This window comes from Eptesicus fuscus, chromosome 4, assembly GCF_027574615.1.
Source record: "Eptesicus fuscus isolate TK198812 chromosome 4, DD_ASM_mEF_20220401, whole genome shotgun sequence".
NCBI lineage: Eukaryota > Metazoa > Chordata > Mammalia > Chiroptera > Vespertilionidae > Eptesicus > Eptesicus fuscus.
This window is the reverse complement of record NC_072476.1, coordinates 100,603,388-100,618,791: the sequence shown is the minus strand read 5'-3', so window position 1 is coordinate 100,618,791 and position 15,404 is coordinate 100,603,388. Positions and strand designations below refer to the sequence as shown.

The 15,404-nt window shown below is 41.7% G+C and overlaps 1 protein-coding gene across 1 annotated transcript; it reads left to right on the top strand.

The window, feature by feature from the left end:
• Positions 1–237: 237 nt before the first annotated feature.
• Positions 238–14,211, top strand: CCT5 (chaperonin containing TCP1 subunit 5). Its single transcript, XM_008151655.3, has 11 exons — positions 238–418; positions 3,417–3,477; positions 4,887–5,051; positions 6,054–6,252; positions 7,832–8,024; positions 8,108–8,257; positions 10,459–10,578; positions 11,233–11,418; positions 12,027–12,164; positions 12,687–12,867; positions 13,852–14,211. Exons 1-11 carry the CDS (start codon positions 314–316, stop codon positions 13,977–13,979), a joined length of 1,626 nt encoding a protein of 541 aa, XP_008149877.1. The 5' UTR covers positions 238–313; the 3' UTR covers positions 13,980–14,211.
• The last annotated feature ends 1,193 nt before the right edge of the window (positions 14,212–15,404 follow it).

The window sequence follows — 15,404 nt, the reverse complement described above, 5'->3', positions numbered from 1 at the left end:
CCACCAGGAACTCTCAAATGTATAACTTCACGAAATTACTAAATTCTGTCTACTCTCGACTTGTGGGTTCCCAAGTTCCCGTCTGTGATATCGAACGCCCCCCCCCCAGCTTCCCAGATGATAGACATTTCCGAAGGCCGCCGATTCCAGAAAGTACTGTCTGGCATGAAACTAGTCTCAAGCGAAAAATAAGTCTCGCGCAGGCTGCTCTGCGCATGCGCGAGCGGTTGAGCCCTCCCGCGAGCGGAAGGTGCGTTCTGGGTTCCGGAGCGGTCTCCGCCGGTTGTGGGGAAGTAACCCCAGCTGCAGCACCATGGCGTCCTTCGGGACTCTCGCCTTCGATGAATATGGGCGCCCTTTCCTCATCATCAAGGATCAGGACCGCAAGACTCGTCTTATGGGACTGGAGGCTCTCAAGGTAACGGGACCGGGACACACGGACGCTGGGATGAAGGAAGTGGCCGAACCCTGATCTCTGCGCCTGCGCCAGCATAGGAGCGGTTCTGCCATGTGCTTTGGGAGAGGCCGAGGGGGATCCCTCTCGTGTGCAGCCCCGCACCCCGCTCCTAGAATTTGAGGGAGGCCGTGTAGGTCTTAGGGGTTGCGGGGAGCTGCAAGCGCCTTTCCGAGCTGGGTGGGGCAGTTCTCAATCCCGGGCGGGGTGCCCGCGTCTCGCTCGTTCCGTCAGCCTAGCGGCCTTACGGTCCAGTGTTTTTTTCATCAGTAAGATGCAGAGAAAGTGTTCTCAGGTCACCTGGACGTACTCTCAGACCCTGCTGCTTAATCTTCAGCCAGTGTACCTGCAACATCCCTAAAGGCGTAGTCATTTACAGAGTATTTCCATTTCTCTTTTAGTATTTTTCTGCATGGCGTTTTTCTGCATGCAGTGTCGTAAAAAAAATTTAAATGTAGACCCTTAAGGAAGAAAACGCTAGCTTAATAGTTGGAAATGGACACCGGGAACCAAAATACAAGGCGGTGTGTGACCAGTCTCACCAGTTCCTGGAGGGGATGCAGATAAAAGTTGGAGGGTTTGCTAGAGGTGGCTTTTGACCAGGGATGGAGTCATGTTTTCAATGAGATTGAGCCAGCATTTTGGAAAAGGGAAGCAAGTCAAAGCAAAGACCCGGGCAGGAAATGGCATGGCGTTGTAGGGGGAGAACGCACAATCGACTTTAAGTTACACTAGTTTCCAAAGATGGGGGCCCTTGAATGCCCCACTGTTATCCCGTGGGGAGGAAGGGGTGTGCAGCAGAGTCACAACTTAAGTAGAACTGTACCTTGGGAAGTCGAGTTTGGGCTGGACTGAAGGGAATGAGGAAGACCAGGGGAGTCAAATACACCATCGCAGGAGTCCAGGTGAGGAACGGGTCCCCTGAGTACAGACATTGAAAGTACAGAGGAAAGGGGAGCTTTGAGAGGGCACTGACTTTAGAGTTTCTTAGGAAGTGAGGTAATCCACATGTAGACGTCAATGTGTGTAATAGACCTTGCCACTGGGTCTGAGGTGTCCCTGTTCACGTAATGTCATGGGGTTTTACTTAATTAAGAATCAGTACAGTTCTTCCACAGGCTGTTTGTTTGACTTAGGACAAGTTACACGACCTCTCTGAACCTCTTCTCCGTGGGGTAACACACCTCTGTCAGGCAGAGAATGAGAATTAAATGGGATAACCTAAGGAGTGACCAGTGTTTGATCATCTGCCACTGTGTTAACTAAGTTCATTATTTCATGTCATCCTCACACTCTGAGAAAGGTATTATTTTATAGAGTTGGAAATAACAGTTAAGTAATTGGCCCAGAGCAGTTAAGTAATTGCTGAAGGTCACAGAGCTAGTGAAGAACAGGGCCATGGTTAAAGCCCACTTCTGTCTAACTCCAAAACCAGGGGGTCTAGATTTGGGTTCTCAGCCTTGGCATTGTAACATTTGGGGCCAGATTATTTGTTGTGGTGGGAGCTGTCCTATGCGGGATGTTTACATCATCCCTGGCTGACCTCTCTCTACCAACTGCCAATAATAGCCTCCTCCCCATTTTTTTAAATACATTTTTATTTCAGAGAAGAAGGGAGAGGGATTGAGAGATAGAAACATCAATGATGAGAGAGAATCATTGATCATCTGCCTCTTGCACACCCCCCACTAGGGATCAAGCCTGCAACCCAGGCATGTGCCCTGACCAGCAATTAAACTGTGACCTCCTGGTTCATAGGTTGATGCTCAACCACTGAACCACACCAGCCAGGCCTCTTCCCCAGTTTTGACAATCAAAAATGTCTTCAGGGATTGCCAAGTATCTCCTGGGGAATGAAATCTCCCCTGCTTTAGGGACTACCTCCCTACAATTATTATCCTTTAAAAATTCCATTATATAGACACTAGAAGCCCAGTGCATGAAATTCGTGCATGGGTAGGGTCCCTAGCGGCTGCCGCGTGCAGCTGGGACCTCCCTTAGCACCCGCCTTGGCCTGGCGCCGCCCGCTCACCTGCTCCAGCATCCTGCCATGGTCCCACTCATTGGGGCCGGCAGAGCCTCCACTGCCAGTGCTGCCCCCTGGTGGTCAGCGCATGTCTAATTCCCAGTTGAACTCTCCCCCATAGGGACAATTTGCATATTAGCCTTTTATTATATAGGATAAGTCAAAGTATATTTTTAAGAATTAACATTTTCACAAATCTAATGAACTTTGTGTCTTGTTATCTGCCAGATGAGGTAACCGTGGAAGGAAGGCCTCAGAACATGTGCATTTGAACTGCTTTAAAAATTGGTCAGGGTTTTGGTGGCTAGTGAGAAGGCCATAGTACAAGAGTCTGGGGACATATTTGGGGGAACAGACATAGACCATCCTCACTGGAAGGAAACTAGGTCTCAGATGTGGTAGTGGGGAGGCTCTGAAAAGCTGAAGCTTTTAGACCTGAATGTTGGGGCAGGGGGCATTTAAGGTCTGGGGACTGATAAGCGACAGAGAAATGGAGGGATGGCTTCGGTGGATGTAGGATGAATCTGAAGGATAGGAGGTGAGATACGAGACCCTGGATTTCTGTAGGGTCTATGGATCTGGGTTAGGTTGTGACAGCAAGAATAGAAAGGAAATCGCCCCTGAGGGAAAGTGGACCTAATTATGTGTGGAAATAGGAACAAGTGATTTTAAGCTTCCATTTTTCAGTTTTGATACCCTTGGAAGGTAACAGCAAGGATGACTTTTTGTATAGGTTGTATGTTGGCTAGACCATTTGAGAGAAGCGTGTTTCTGCAGTAAACCATCATGTGACTGTTCAAGGTGCTGTATGTCTATGGCTGGACTCACATGGAGTTAGCATTGCAAAGTGTTCTTATGATCAGTCATCAGCTGTATGCTTTGAACTATTAAAATTATATGTAACTTGAATATTTGCTTTTTTTCTGTTTCATTTAGTCTCATATAATGGCAGCAAAGGCTGTAGCAAATACAATGAGAACATCACTTGGACCAAATGGTAAGAGCCTAACATTCTGAGTTTAACAAAAGTTTTAAATCAGAAACTGAACAATAAAACCTCTTGACAGAAAAGGGGAATGGAGGGGGCCATCCTACTCCCCTAATACAGCCAGATTTTTGGTGTATTTTGTACTCTAAACATGGCGATAGTCATAATGTATGTACAATTTTAGGTCAGATTTTTTTTATTTCAACATAACATTATTTTATTACCCTTTTCCAAATCATATGCATGTGTTACATGCACTTGAGTCAGCTCTGACCCCTGGCTCTGAATAGAGTCATGTACACAGTGTCCTGTCCTCACCTGCCCTGCTCGGCTCCTATAGACTCATGCCTATGGCTTCTTTTATGGAGTCTGTCCACCTCATATTCGGTCTTCCTTTTTCTCTGCTGCCTTCTATTTTGCCAGCATTATTATCTTTTCCAAAGAATTCTGCTTTCTGATGACATGCCCATAGCAGGACAGCTGCAGCTTTGCCATTTTTGCCTTCAGTGGTCTATTTCAGGCTTAATTTGCCAGGATAAGCAAAATCCTTAACAATTTCATCACAAGTTGTATGCTTTGAACTATTAAAATGATATGTAACTTGAATATTTGCTTTTTTCTGTTTAATATAATGGCAGCAAAAGATGACAGCTTTGATTTGTAATCCTGCAGAACCCCAATGTCTTCATTGTCTGTGTTAAAGTTGTATACTTAACAATCCATGGCTTTTCATGATCCACATAATCACGGCTTTACTTAGTCTATGGAGCATAATCTTCTGAAATTCTTTGGAGCACGCCAGTATTCAGCGAATGCTCACAATTGGATCTCAAGTGCCTGTTTTCTGAATCCAGCTGGATATCCAGCTTTTCTGGCTCCATATAGAGTAGAAGCCTTTGCTTCATCACCTTGAGGGTGACTTTACTTGTGTGGGAAATTAGATCAGTGTCCTGTAGTTAATGCACTTCTTGGCAACTCCTTCCTTGAAGACTAAGATGTATATTGAATGCTTCTAGTTGGTAGACTATTGTTTTTGATGTTGACATATTAGGATCAATGGAAAAAATATTCTCGGGTGAAGATTAAAAAAAAAAAAGGAATGAGGGGGGGAAATGCTGGAGTGGGCTGTTGGCTTCTGCTGCACAGTGTGTGGGGTCCTACAGGATTACAAATCAAAGCTGTCATCTTTTGTGATATTACATTTAGTGATGCTCCATAATTTTTCTGCCTAATTTCTCTGGTTTTAGCCATTTTACATTGCTTGCAATGCTTTATTTTGTATTGGCCAATCTAAAATGTCTTTATGTATGTTGAATATTTATGATAAATTCCTAGATAGGACCTGGGTCAAGACTTGTTCTTTATAGGCTGCATTCCGTCCTCCCCCAAAGCCATTCTAAACACACCTGTCTTTTTAGGGCTTGATAAAATGATGGTGGATAAAGATGGTGATGTGACTGTAACTAATGATGGTGCCACCATTTTGAGCATGATGGATGTTGATCACCAGATTGCCAAGTTGATGGTTGAACTGGCCAAATCACAGGATGATGAAATTGGAGACGGAACCACAGGAGTGGTTGGTAAGAAAGGGCAAAATAACTTTTCTCATTTAAGAGGTGTTATTTAGCATCACATGGCTAACATGCCTACTCAGAATGTTTACTTTGAATCAAATTATGAGGAGATGAACAAATTCAAGTGGAAGGACACCCTACAAAACAAGTGTCCCAGACCTTCTAAAACTAATCATTATCTTGAAAGGACAAGAAGGGGACGGTAGTTAGATTAAAGGAGCTAAAGAGAAATGGCAACCAACTGTAATGCATAAAACTTGATCAGATGCCAGATTGTATTTAAGCCATGAGGGATGTGGGGACATTTGGGGGAATTTGATTGTGGATTATGTGTCACAACATAGTATTTTTTTTTCAGTGTTAAGTTTCCTGAGTGACAGGTACATTGCATTGATGTAGAAAATGCCCTGGTTCTCAGTTGTGTGTTCAAATACTTAGGGGTGACATGCCATGGTTTCAACAATTCTCAGAGTTGAACAGGAAAAGAGTGCATATACAGAGAAAACAAATGTGTGTCACAAAATGTTATTAATAAATAGTGTTCATTTTACTGTTCTCGCATTTTTTTTCTGAAGTTCTGAAATGTTAAAAACTTGGGGAAGATTAAAGAGCTTTTAATGTTACCTATTCTGCAGATAGAATTTTAATTCATTTATTCAGAAATCTTAATTGGGTATCAGACACTGTTCTACATGTGCTCAGAGTGCATGAATTTCCCAGGATAGAAATCCCTGGCCCAGGAAACATAAAAGTTTTTCCCTTTATAAAATGTTTTCACGTTATGTTCTCTAGTTACATTTTTTACATCATTGACAGTTGATCATCCATCTATTAGTATAATGGGAGACCTGTTAGACCTTTGCTAAAACTGAAACAAGAAGCTCTCCTTTTAAAAATAGATTAGATCGTCAGCCTCTAAGATACTTCCAGCTTAATTCTAGAACTTTCAGAGTTTCAAGGCAAAGTTTTAACGTTTCCTGAACCAGTTGTGCATTATCTCGTCTGCAGTCCTGGCTGGTGCCTTGTTGGAAGAAGCCGAGCAGTTGCTGGACCGGGGCATTCACCCTATCAGGATCGCTGATGGCTATGAGCAAGCCGCCCGCATTGCTATCGAGTACCTGGACGAGATAAGCGATAGTGTCCTTGTTGACATGAAGTTCACTGAACCCCTCATTCAGACTGCGAAAACCACGCTGGGCTCCAAAGTGTACGTTCTCAATGTTACGGGTGGCAACGTTTGCTTGTGCCTAAAGGCAATAGGAAAGGACCTTGGTGGCTTCGTATTGATTTGATGAGTTTTTTTCTGTTTCTATTGTTATTTTGGTTTTGCTTTGTTTTTAATGTAGGTGTAGACATATTCAGCATAAAGCAAAATATAGTTTCATGGTTATCTTTTTAAATGATACCATTTCAATTACTAGATTTCCCTTGTGGTTTTTCCAGAATTAAAAGTAAATTTATTGAGCAATCTATTAAAATGTTTCAAAGCTTTCAAAAAAGGTAACATCCCCCACCTGTAACCAGTGTTGCAGTGGAAAATTCTGCAAGGTAGGCCCTAGCCCAAGCATGTCAAACTCAAAGGCTAACATGGGCCAAATAAACAAGGTTTAAGTTTATATGAGCCACACAAAAAACAAAAGCTTCAATTTTCATAGGAAGGTAGGTTTATTGATATAGAGACATGCTGAATACAAAAGGGCTGAAATACGTGAGTAATCGGTAACATAAAATAATAGAACATTTTAATAAAAATTAATATTTTTTTATTGAACATTAACTTACCAGACAATGAGTAACTGCACAAATTAATAAACGTAACACAAATAAACCTATTTTTCTTGTTCTCTGAAAGCGAAATATTTCCTGTTGCACACACCAAACAAGTCAGTATTAGACTAATGACGTGGCAGTTGGCTGCTAAAATATTCGCTGCTAATGTTAGTGAAGAGAAATGGTGCGCCTGTGCATAAGGCAAGTAAGGGAAATGAATGCAACACCATTTTTTACACGCTTTTATATTGGCTGGGCTGCAAAAATATTCGTTGCGGGCCGAGAGTTTGACATGCTTGCCCTAGCGGTTTTGGCTAACTGGATGGAGCATCAGCCTGTGGACAAGGGTCCCAGGTTTGATTCCGGTCAAGGGCATATGCCCGGATTGTGGGCTCGATCCCCAGTGGGGGGCATGCAGGAGGCAACCGATCAATGATTCTCATTGATGTTTCTATCTCTCCCTCTCCCTTTCTCTCTGAAATAAATAAAAATAAGCAGTTTTGTCTTTTAAAAAGAAAGAAAATCCTGCAAGGTAGGATACCACTAATTCACTTCCCAGTAAGTTGTTACACCTCATTCAGATAAGATTGGCTTTTCCTGGGTGATTTCTTTTCTTTCTGATTCTGTTTTAAACTTATAAAATATTAATAGTATTCTTAAAAAGTAACAGTCTTAGGAAAATCTTTGTTCTTTTCATACTTCAGTAGTCTCTTGTGTGTGCATTCATGTAGAAGGGGATATTAAATTTTAGAGTTAGTGAAAATAAAGATGTAAATTTTTTTTCCATCCAAGTTTCCTGTTCCCTTTGGATCCGAGGTTAAGAATCCCTGTCCCAGTCTGTTGACAGTACGGGTTCTGATGGCATTCCTTTCTGAGACTCTGAGCATCATTTTATGAAACGTTTGAGTTGCAATATATTATCTTGTATTTGAGTTACCATATTACATTATATAGTCTACTTTGGTTTCAGTAACTGTTAAGTGAATATGAACGGTTTGTTTGCATATTTTCATTAGGGTTAACAGCTGTCACCGACAAATGGCTGAGATCGCCGTGAATGCCATTCTCACTGTGGCTGATATGCAGCGCAGAGACGTTGACTTTGAGCTCATCAAAGTAGAAGGCAAAGTGGGCGGGAGATTGGAGGACACTAAACTTATTAAGGGCGTGATTGTGGACAAGGATTTCAGTCACCCACAGATGCCAAAAGTAAGTCATTGCCTTTCACAGCTTCATGAGGCTTTTTTAACTCTTAAAGCCACCAACTCAGATGATTCTGTTCTTCCCCATAGGAAGTACAGGATGCTAAGATTGCAATTCTCACATGTCCATTTGAACCACCAAAACCAAAGACGAAGCATAAGCTGGATGTGACCTCTGTGGAAGACTATAAAGCCCTTCAGAAATACGAAAAGGAGAAGTTTGAAGAGATGATTCATCAAGTAAGTCTCCCCATAGCTCTTAGTGACATTGCAGCTCCTGAAGGATGATGCAGTTAGGCAATTGTTGTAGGAAATAAAGGTGTGTGCCATTACCCTATACTAGCTTGATACTTTATTGTGTGGCTACAAATAACATTAACAGTATAGGCCCCGTCTTCATTTTAAATTCTAAAAGTTACAAATAGCCACAAGGAGAACAAATCAAAGTGATAAGGGGTAAAGAGGTCTGATTTTGTCTTAAAATCAGACAAAAGTGAAAGTTTGTTGTGTCATGTGTCTAGGGTACCAGAAAGAGTAGACTCAGTATGTTGAGCTGTACTTGCTCTCTTGGACACATTTAACTAGTAAATTCGAGGTTTAGACAATTTTGCCACATACTTAAGGCCTCTAAATATAACTCTTAGACAAAGGAGTTCCTGGGTACCTGGAAATTAAACCCAAATGCAATCATAGAAATCCCAGCTCTTAGCTTATGTAAGTCAGAGTATTATTTTGTAAATATCTTCCCTCTTCCACTTCTGGCTGCTACTTTTTTTCTTTTTTCTTTTTTTTTAATATATTTTATTGATTTTTTACAGAGAGGAAGAGAGAGGGATAGAGAGTTAGAAACATCAATGAGAGAGAAACATCGATCAGCTGCCTCCTGCACACCCCCCACTGGGGATGTGCCCGCAACCAAGATACATGCCCTTGACCGGAATCGAACCTGGGACCTTTCAGTCCGCAGGCTGACGCTCTATCCACTGAGCCAAACCGGTTTTGGCTACTTTTCTTTTTTTGGTTGTTACTATTTTACATGTATCCGTTCTGTGGCATAGCAGTCTTCTTTGGCAATTTAAAACAGCAGAACTCAAAGATAGGTGAACATGGACGTCATTGCAAGCAAAAACTGGAGGTGTTTGATGTTTTTTAGTGGGTATTGAATTTATTTAATCCTTCATAGTATATTTCTGTGTGCCTGAAATCAGGCACTGAGATACAGAACTGAACAAAGCAGAGCCCTTGCTCTTGAGGTGCAGAATAAGGGGAAAGTGGGAGGGGCTGCGTTACAGACACTGGCAGGTGAAGAGAACATTAGAACTGAGGTTGGAGCATGCTGGCAGGAGTTTGTAAATACAGGTCCCTTACCTGGGTGGTCATGGGAATGCCGGCCAAGATGCTATGGAGGAAAAGCGTGGGAACTGAGAGGCCAAGGGAGTTGGATGGACTGTGTTGGTAGATGTGTAGGTTACCAGGAATGATAATGGGAATAGTGAGGTTGCCAGATGCTAATGTTTTAAAGAATGAGAGAGAGTGACTCAAGAGAAATGAGGAGGCTGTGAGGAGCAAGAAGGACCCCTCTCCTATTTTGAGCACATGGAAGAAAAAAAGAGCCAGTTGAGTAGGAGTGCAGGGGACAGCCAGGGTTCACAACAAGAATGTAATGGAGACATTGCAACAAGGAATTTTCTGTTAATGCGCTGAGTTCCAGAGAGTTGGAGAAGGAAGATGAGGTGGAGAGCCAGGTGCAGTGGATGACCTGGGAGTCTTGGGTGAGGACAGAAGTGAAATGGAGGCTGTGACTATGAGCCAGTTATCGCAGGTGATCACCATGGGAGGGAGGGACAGTCGGCTGTAATCATGCCGCCTTGGGCCGAATCATGAGCCATTTGCAAAGGGTGGAGGATCTTATTAGAAGCAGGATCATCTTTGTTGGTCTCTAAATAGGTCTATCCGTGAATCCCAAAGGATAGCCCACTTAGGTGAGAAAAGCAAGTTCCAGAGCAATGTATATCTAAAATGTCCTGTTAAAACACATGAGTGAATGAAACTGCTTTATAGGTATTTGTGACAGGGCAGAGCTGTTACCCTTGATTTCCTGGGAGCTATCGGGGTATTTAGCTTTGTTGACTCTTGTTTTGCTTCACTATAACAATTGAGTTCAGTATGAATTACTGATTTTTAAAGCATAGTTTAAAAGTGAGGTGATTCCCATTGACATATGTTCATTATTTAGGATATGGAGCTGACGGAAAGTAGTTGTATGTTTCCTTTTCTATGCTTTATTTCAGTTTACCCACCTAACCCAACTATACATCTCACCTTTTTTAATCTTTTTTCAAACATTAGAGCACAAAGAATACTTTTTTTTTCTCACCCCCTTTCCTTCTCCCTCCCAAGAATACTTTATCTTAACATGATTGTGGCATGTCTTTTCCTAGATTAAAGAAACTGGCGCTAACCTAGCTATTTGTCAGTGGGGCTTTGATGATGAAGCGAATCATTTACTTCTTCAGAACGACTTGCCTGCAGTTCGTTGGGTAGGAGGACCTGAAATCGAGGTAAGGAAGCTCTGTGGAAAGAGACGTCTGAACTTAGGGCCGGAACTTACAATGCATTTGTGTATCTTGGGGTTGCTTTGATAACGCTTGTCTTAAATTACCAAATCATGCTAAGGCTTTATAGATTCGAGGAGAATGGACTGGGAGAGAGAAAAGTGCTAGGATCTTTTTTATGGTTTTATTAATAGTGCCATCTATTTCCGGTGTTCTGTGGCCTATGCTTTCCATGGATCACCTTATTTGGGTTCTCCTTGGCTCTCAAGGGTGGTCTTACCCACTCTGTGTCAGCCGAATACTAACAGCCATCCTAGACATGGTCTGTACCCGGACAACATGGCCTCATTGGTCCTCACTGCAGCCTGGTTTGCAGAGGGACAGCTATGCAGGGCTCTGATTCAGAGGTACAGTCAAGAGATGGGTTCAAGAACTGTGGGGACTGCAGGGTGACAGAACCAAACCAAGACACGGCTCTTCAGAGCTTTGTTCATTTATCAAGGTTTTTTTTGGGTTGAACTTGAATTTTTTTAGCCAGAATGGGGCAGCAATTCTAGTGAACAAGGTCATAGATCGTGTTCAGCTCATTTGTGATCCAGTTGTGAAAGTTTGTTGTGCACCAACATTGTCTTCCTTCTCTGCCCGACCCACCCCAATTAGTTGATTGCCATTGCAACAGGAGGGCGGATCGTCCCCCGCTTCTCAGAGCTCACAGCTGAGAAGCTGGGCTTTGCTGGGATTGTAAAAGAGATCTCGTTTGGGACAACTAAAGATAAGATGCTGGTCATCGAGCAGTGTAAGAACTCCAGAGCTGTAACCATTTTCATCAGAGGAGGAAATAAGATGGTGAGAATTCAGTTATTTGTCCTACATATTTTGCAGTTTTGATGTATGGTTTGGCTTTGCCCATAACGTATTAACAGAGAGAGACACAGTTACCATAACTAAAACAGGATCATTTTTCTCAAAGAAACAATGACATATTGTGGTATTGAATTATTGAAGACCATGTTCTGTTGTCAGTTCTACAAGGCGCATTTGCCTTTCTTCAGTCCCTTGGGTAGAAATAGGGCAGCTAAGTAAAGAACCATTGATGATCTCTCCATTTTCCTACAGTGGATTTTTAGTGCATCATAATAAAAGCTTCATTGTGAGGTTTTTCTTTGTCGGTTTTGTTTTGTGTGACCCCTTTGCTTGGTTGTGTGTCTTGGAATGAGTCACTGGCTACCTGTTTCGTGTGTTTTGACTATACCATAGGGAGAGGAAGTAAAAATAGAGCATCTGATAACAGATATTCTGGCAGGCTCTCTGCATTTGTCTTAACCAAGCTGGTTTTAATGGGGGAGATAGGAATATTTTCAGCAAGCACTTACGTTAAACCAGAGGTGCCAAGTGTTTGGCTCTAAAATGAATAAATTGAGACCACATTAATTTAGGCAGCACTGTTTCCCTAGATCATCGAGGAAGCAAAGCGATCCCTTCACGATGCCTTGTGTGTCATCCGGAACCTCATCCGTGATAATCGTGTGGTGTATGGTGGAGGTGCTGCTGAAATCGCTTGTGCTTTAGCAGTTAGCCAAGCAGCAGATAAGGTAAGGTGTGCATGGGGGCTCATGAAGGACTAAGACGGTTCTGGTATGTGAGGAAGCTGTGCTCCGAAGCAACCAGGTGCTAGACTGAAAGTAAACAAGAACATCGGCGGTTTAATAGGTGTTCGAGCTGAGTATATTCTCATGCCTGTGTAGGCAAATTTAGTTACCATCAACTAGCATTTCTCAGTTTCATTAGATCATTCCAGCCTTGCCAACTACTATTTGTGTAAATCTCTACACTTAGTGTTATTTGAAATTCAAAATTAATTATATAATACAAACAAATCAGTAAGAGCTGATTCTCAGACTTCTCTCACATGTATACCTTCTTCTTCCTTATTCTGTGGTGACATTTTAATATTTTGATAGATTAAAAGTAGACCAGATAGCCTGTGCTTAGAATTCTTTGTGAGTGTTTTTATATGGGGTGTTTTGTTTTTTTCATAGTATGTAATTATGTTTCTAAATTGCTCCTGGGGGTGTTTTTGCCAAGCACGCTTACCATAATCCTATACCCTCTAGTGCCCAACCTTGGAGCAGTATGCCATGCGAGCATTCGCCGATGCCCTGGAGGTCATCCCCATGGCCCTTGCTGAGAACAGTGGCATGAATCCCATCCAGACGATGTCTGAGGTCCGAGCCAGACAAGTGAAGGATATGAACCCTGCTCTTGGGATTGACTGTATGCACAGGGGTACAAACGGTGAGGAGCTGTTACACCTGTGTGTGGGGCTGTGTTTTGATTTAAATTGAGTAGTTACATCCTGCATGGCTATATAGTATGTAATGCTTACTGTGAGGTTATCACAGCTTTTTAAAGACTTACGCACTTGAGGTATTCAGGTCCTGAATTTCAGATACTTGATTTGGTTGCAACTACAATGTGGTATTTATACCAAAGATGGCTTCCATTTTCATCTGTTTTTAAAAAATAATTCTTGCATTTTTTACACAAATGTCTGTCCAAGTGCTTTGGTTCTGGGTCTTTCATAAAATAGCCCTGAAACTGACTTAATTTATAGCTTATTCTGTGCTTGTATCGCATAAATTATGGGGTGTTTTATAAGTGGCCACGTGAACAGTGTACTTGCTGAAAGGTAGTATAGCGTGAGCTTATTGAAACAGTGGTCCCCACGGTTTTTGCACTGCTTGTGCTGTGTCTGGAGTTTTGCAGAAATGGACAGTTTATGTTTTCACTTAGAAGTATAGATATGTTTTGCTCTTCATGTAAAAGCCCAAGGATGTTATAACAGCAACAACTGTCAGATATTTAATTTTCTTTTTATTTGAATGCTTGGTTGTGCTTAAATTTACCATTTTTAGATCTTATAATTATCTTACACTTCAAGTACAGTCAGATTTCACTTATTTCAGGTTTACTAAGTTATTTAGTGTTGGATACTCTGGGATGAGATGTCACTGAAAGGTTTCACTTTTTAGTCGCCTAGCATTTTAGCTTAAAACTGAAGAGAGGTGCCCCCTGTCCCCATCCCCACCCCTAGCTTTCTGGTAATAACCAGGTTCAAATTCCAGAATGTCCTTGGCAGTAATGAAATTTATTCCTCAGAATTTAACTCGCTTCCAAATTTGTAATTCCTGCCTTTTAGTCTGATTTCATTAATCAAAACAAGTTTTCAAAATTAAATGTCTGATATTTTAGGATAACCGACTTATTTGTATTTTTCAGATATGAAGCAACAACATGTCATAGAAACCTTGATTGGCAAAAAGCAACAGATCTCTCTTGCAACACAAATGGTTAGAATGATTTTGAAGATTGATGATATCCGTAAGCCTGGAGAATCTGAAGAATAAAAAAATTTAAAATAAAATGTAGTAGTAACAACCACTACTGGATTAAATAAAAGGGTGTCTTATGATGCATCTACGGTTATTTATTTTGTTCTTTTTTTAGACACTGTAGATGCTATAATAAAACTAGTTGTTTGGTAACTATAGTTTCACTTGTTCAAAGATGTGTAATTGTAGGAACACTTTCTCACAAGCCTTTGTATTCGTTATATTAAAGGGATCTCTTTAAAAACCACCTTTATCTTCTGCTCTTGAAGTTTTGGTTTTTTTGTGTTTTTTTATTTTTTTAATATATATCTTTATTGATTTCAGAGAGGAAGGGAGAAGGAAAGAGAGAGAGAGAGAGAAACATCAATGATGAGAGAGAATCATTGATTGGCTGCCTCCTGCATGTCCCCTACTGGGGTTCAAGCCCACAACCTGGGCATGTGCCCTTGACCAGAATCGAACCTGGGACCCTTCAGTCCGCAGGTTGAAGCTCTATCCACTGAGCCAAACCAGCTAGGGCTGCTCTTGAAGTTTAATAAGCATTCACTGTAATCAAATATTGCCTTCATTCAAGGAGTTGTTTGTTTTTAATAAGCTCTAGGAACTATTTTAACAGCTTAAACATTAAGATTGTTCTCAAGATTTAACATTGAGAGGAATATGGGCTTGATCCTCAAGTGTATTTAAATGCTCCACCTACTTCAATGGGTGGATCTTTTGATTCTAGAGATCTGTCATAGATGGGTGTTTCTACCACAAAATTATGGGCTGCCTTAAGTGCTATTAGGTTACATTGACATAACCTAGGACAGTGGTCGGCAAACTGCGGCTCTTTGGCCACTTGAGTTTTTAGCAAAGGCCAGCTTAGGAGTACCCTAATTAAGTTAATAACAATGTACTACCTATATAGTTTAAGTTTAAAAAATTTGGCTCTCAAAAGAAATTTCAATCGTTGTACTGTTGATATCTGGCTCTCTTGACTAGTGAGTTTGCCGACCACTGACCTAGGATATTACAGTGCTAATGAGACCAGCATTGAAAGTTTAATCTTCACTTAATTCCTATTGTTTCTTTCTAGTTCTGGTCCACCCTGAAATCAAATCATTTTGTGTAGGGAGAAGGCCACCTGGGCACAGACTCCTACAGCACCTGCAGATACCTAGAACAGCGAGTGAGAACCCATTTGAGGTTATCAGAGGGCAGAACAAGTGGAGGGTAGAGTGAATTCTAGAAATTAAGGGAGAAATGGATCCAGTGGGAGGAAATGCCTTGGCAATTGCCATGAATGGGTACATTGGTATTGGCTTAATTCTGTACTGAGATACACTGGCCACTGCAGCAGTGGCTGCCATTACCATGGGCCACCCAGTAGCCTGTTCTGAAGACTTGAGTTCAGTGGTCTCAGTTCTCATCCTGTGAAGGAGATGTATTTCTTTTATT

Excerpts from the sequence above, each read along its gene's own strand:
- CCT5 (XM_008151655.3), top strand. The coding sequence starts at position 314 with ATGGCGTCCTTCGGGACTCTCGCCTTCGATGAATATGGGCGCCCTTTC. Across the intron at positions 8,258-10,458 it reads TTGAAGAGATGATTCATCAA|ATTAAAGAAACTGGCGCTAA; the intron begins GTAAGTCTCCCC and ends GTCTTTTCCTAG. Across the intron at positions 10,579-11,232 it reads TAGGAGGACCTGAAATCGAG|TTGATTGCCATTGCAACAGG; the intron begins GTAAGGAAGCTC and ends CACCCCAATTAG.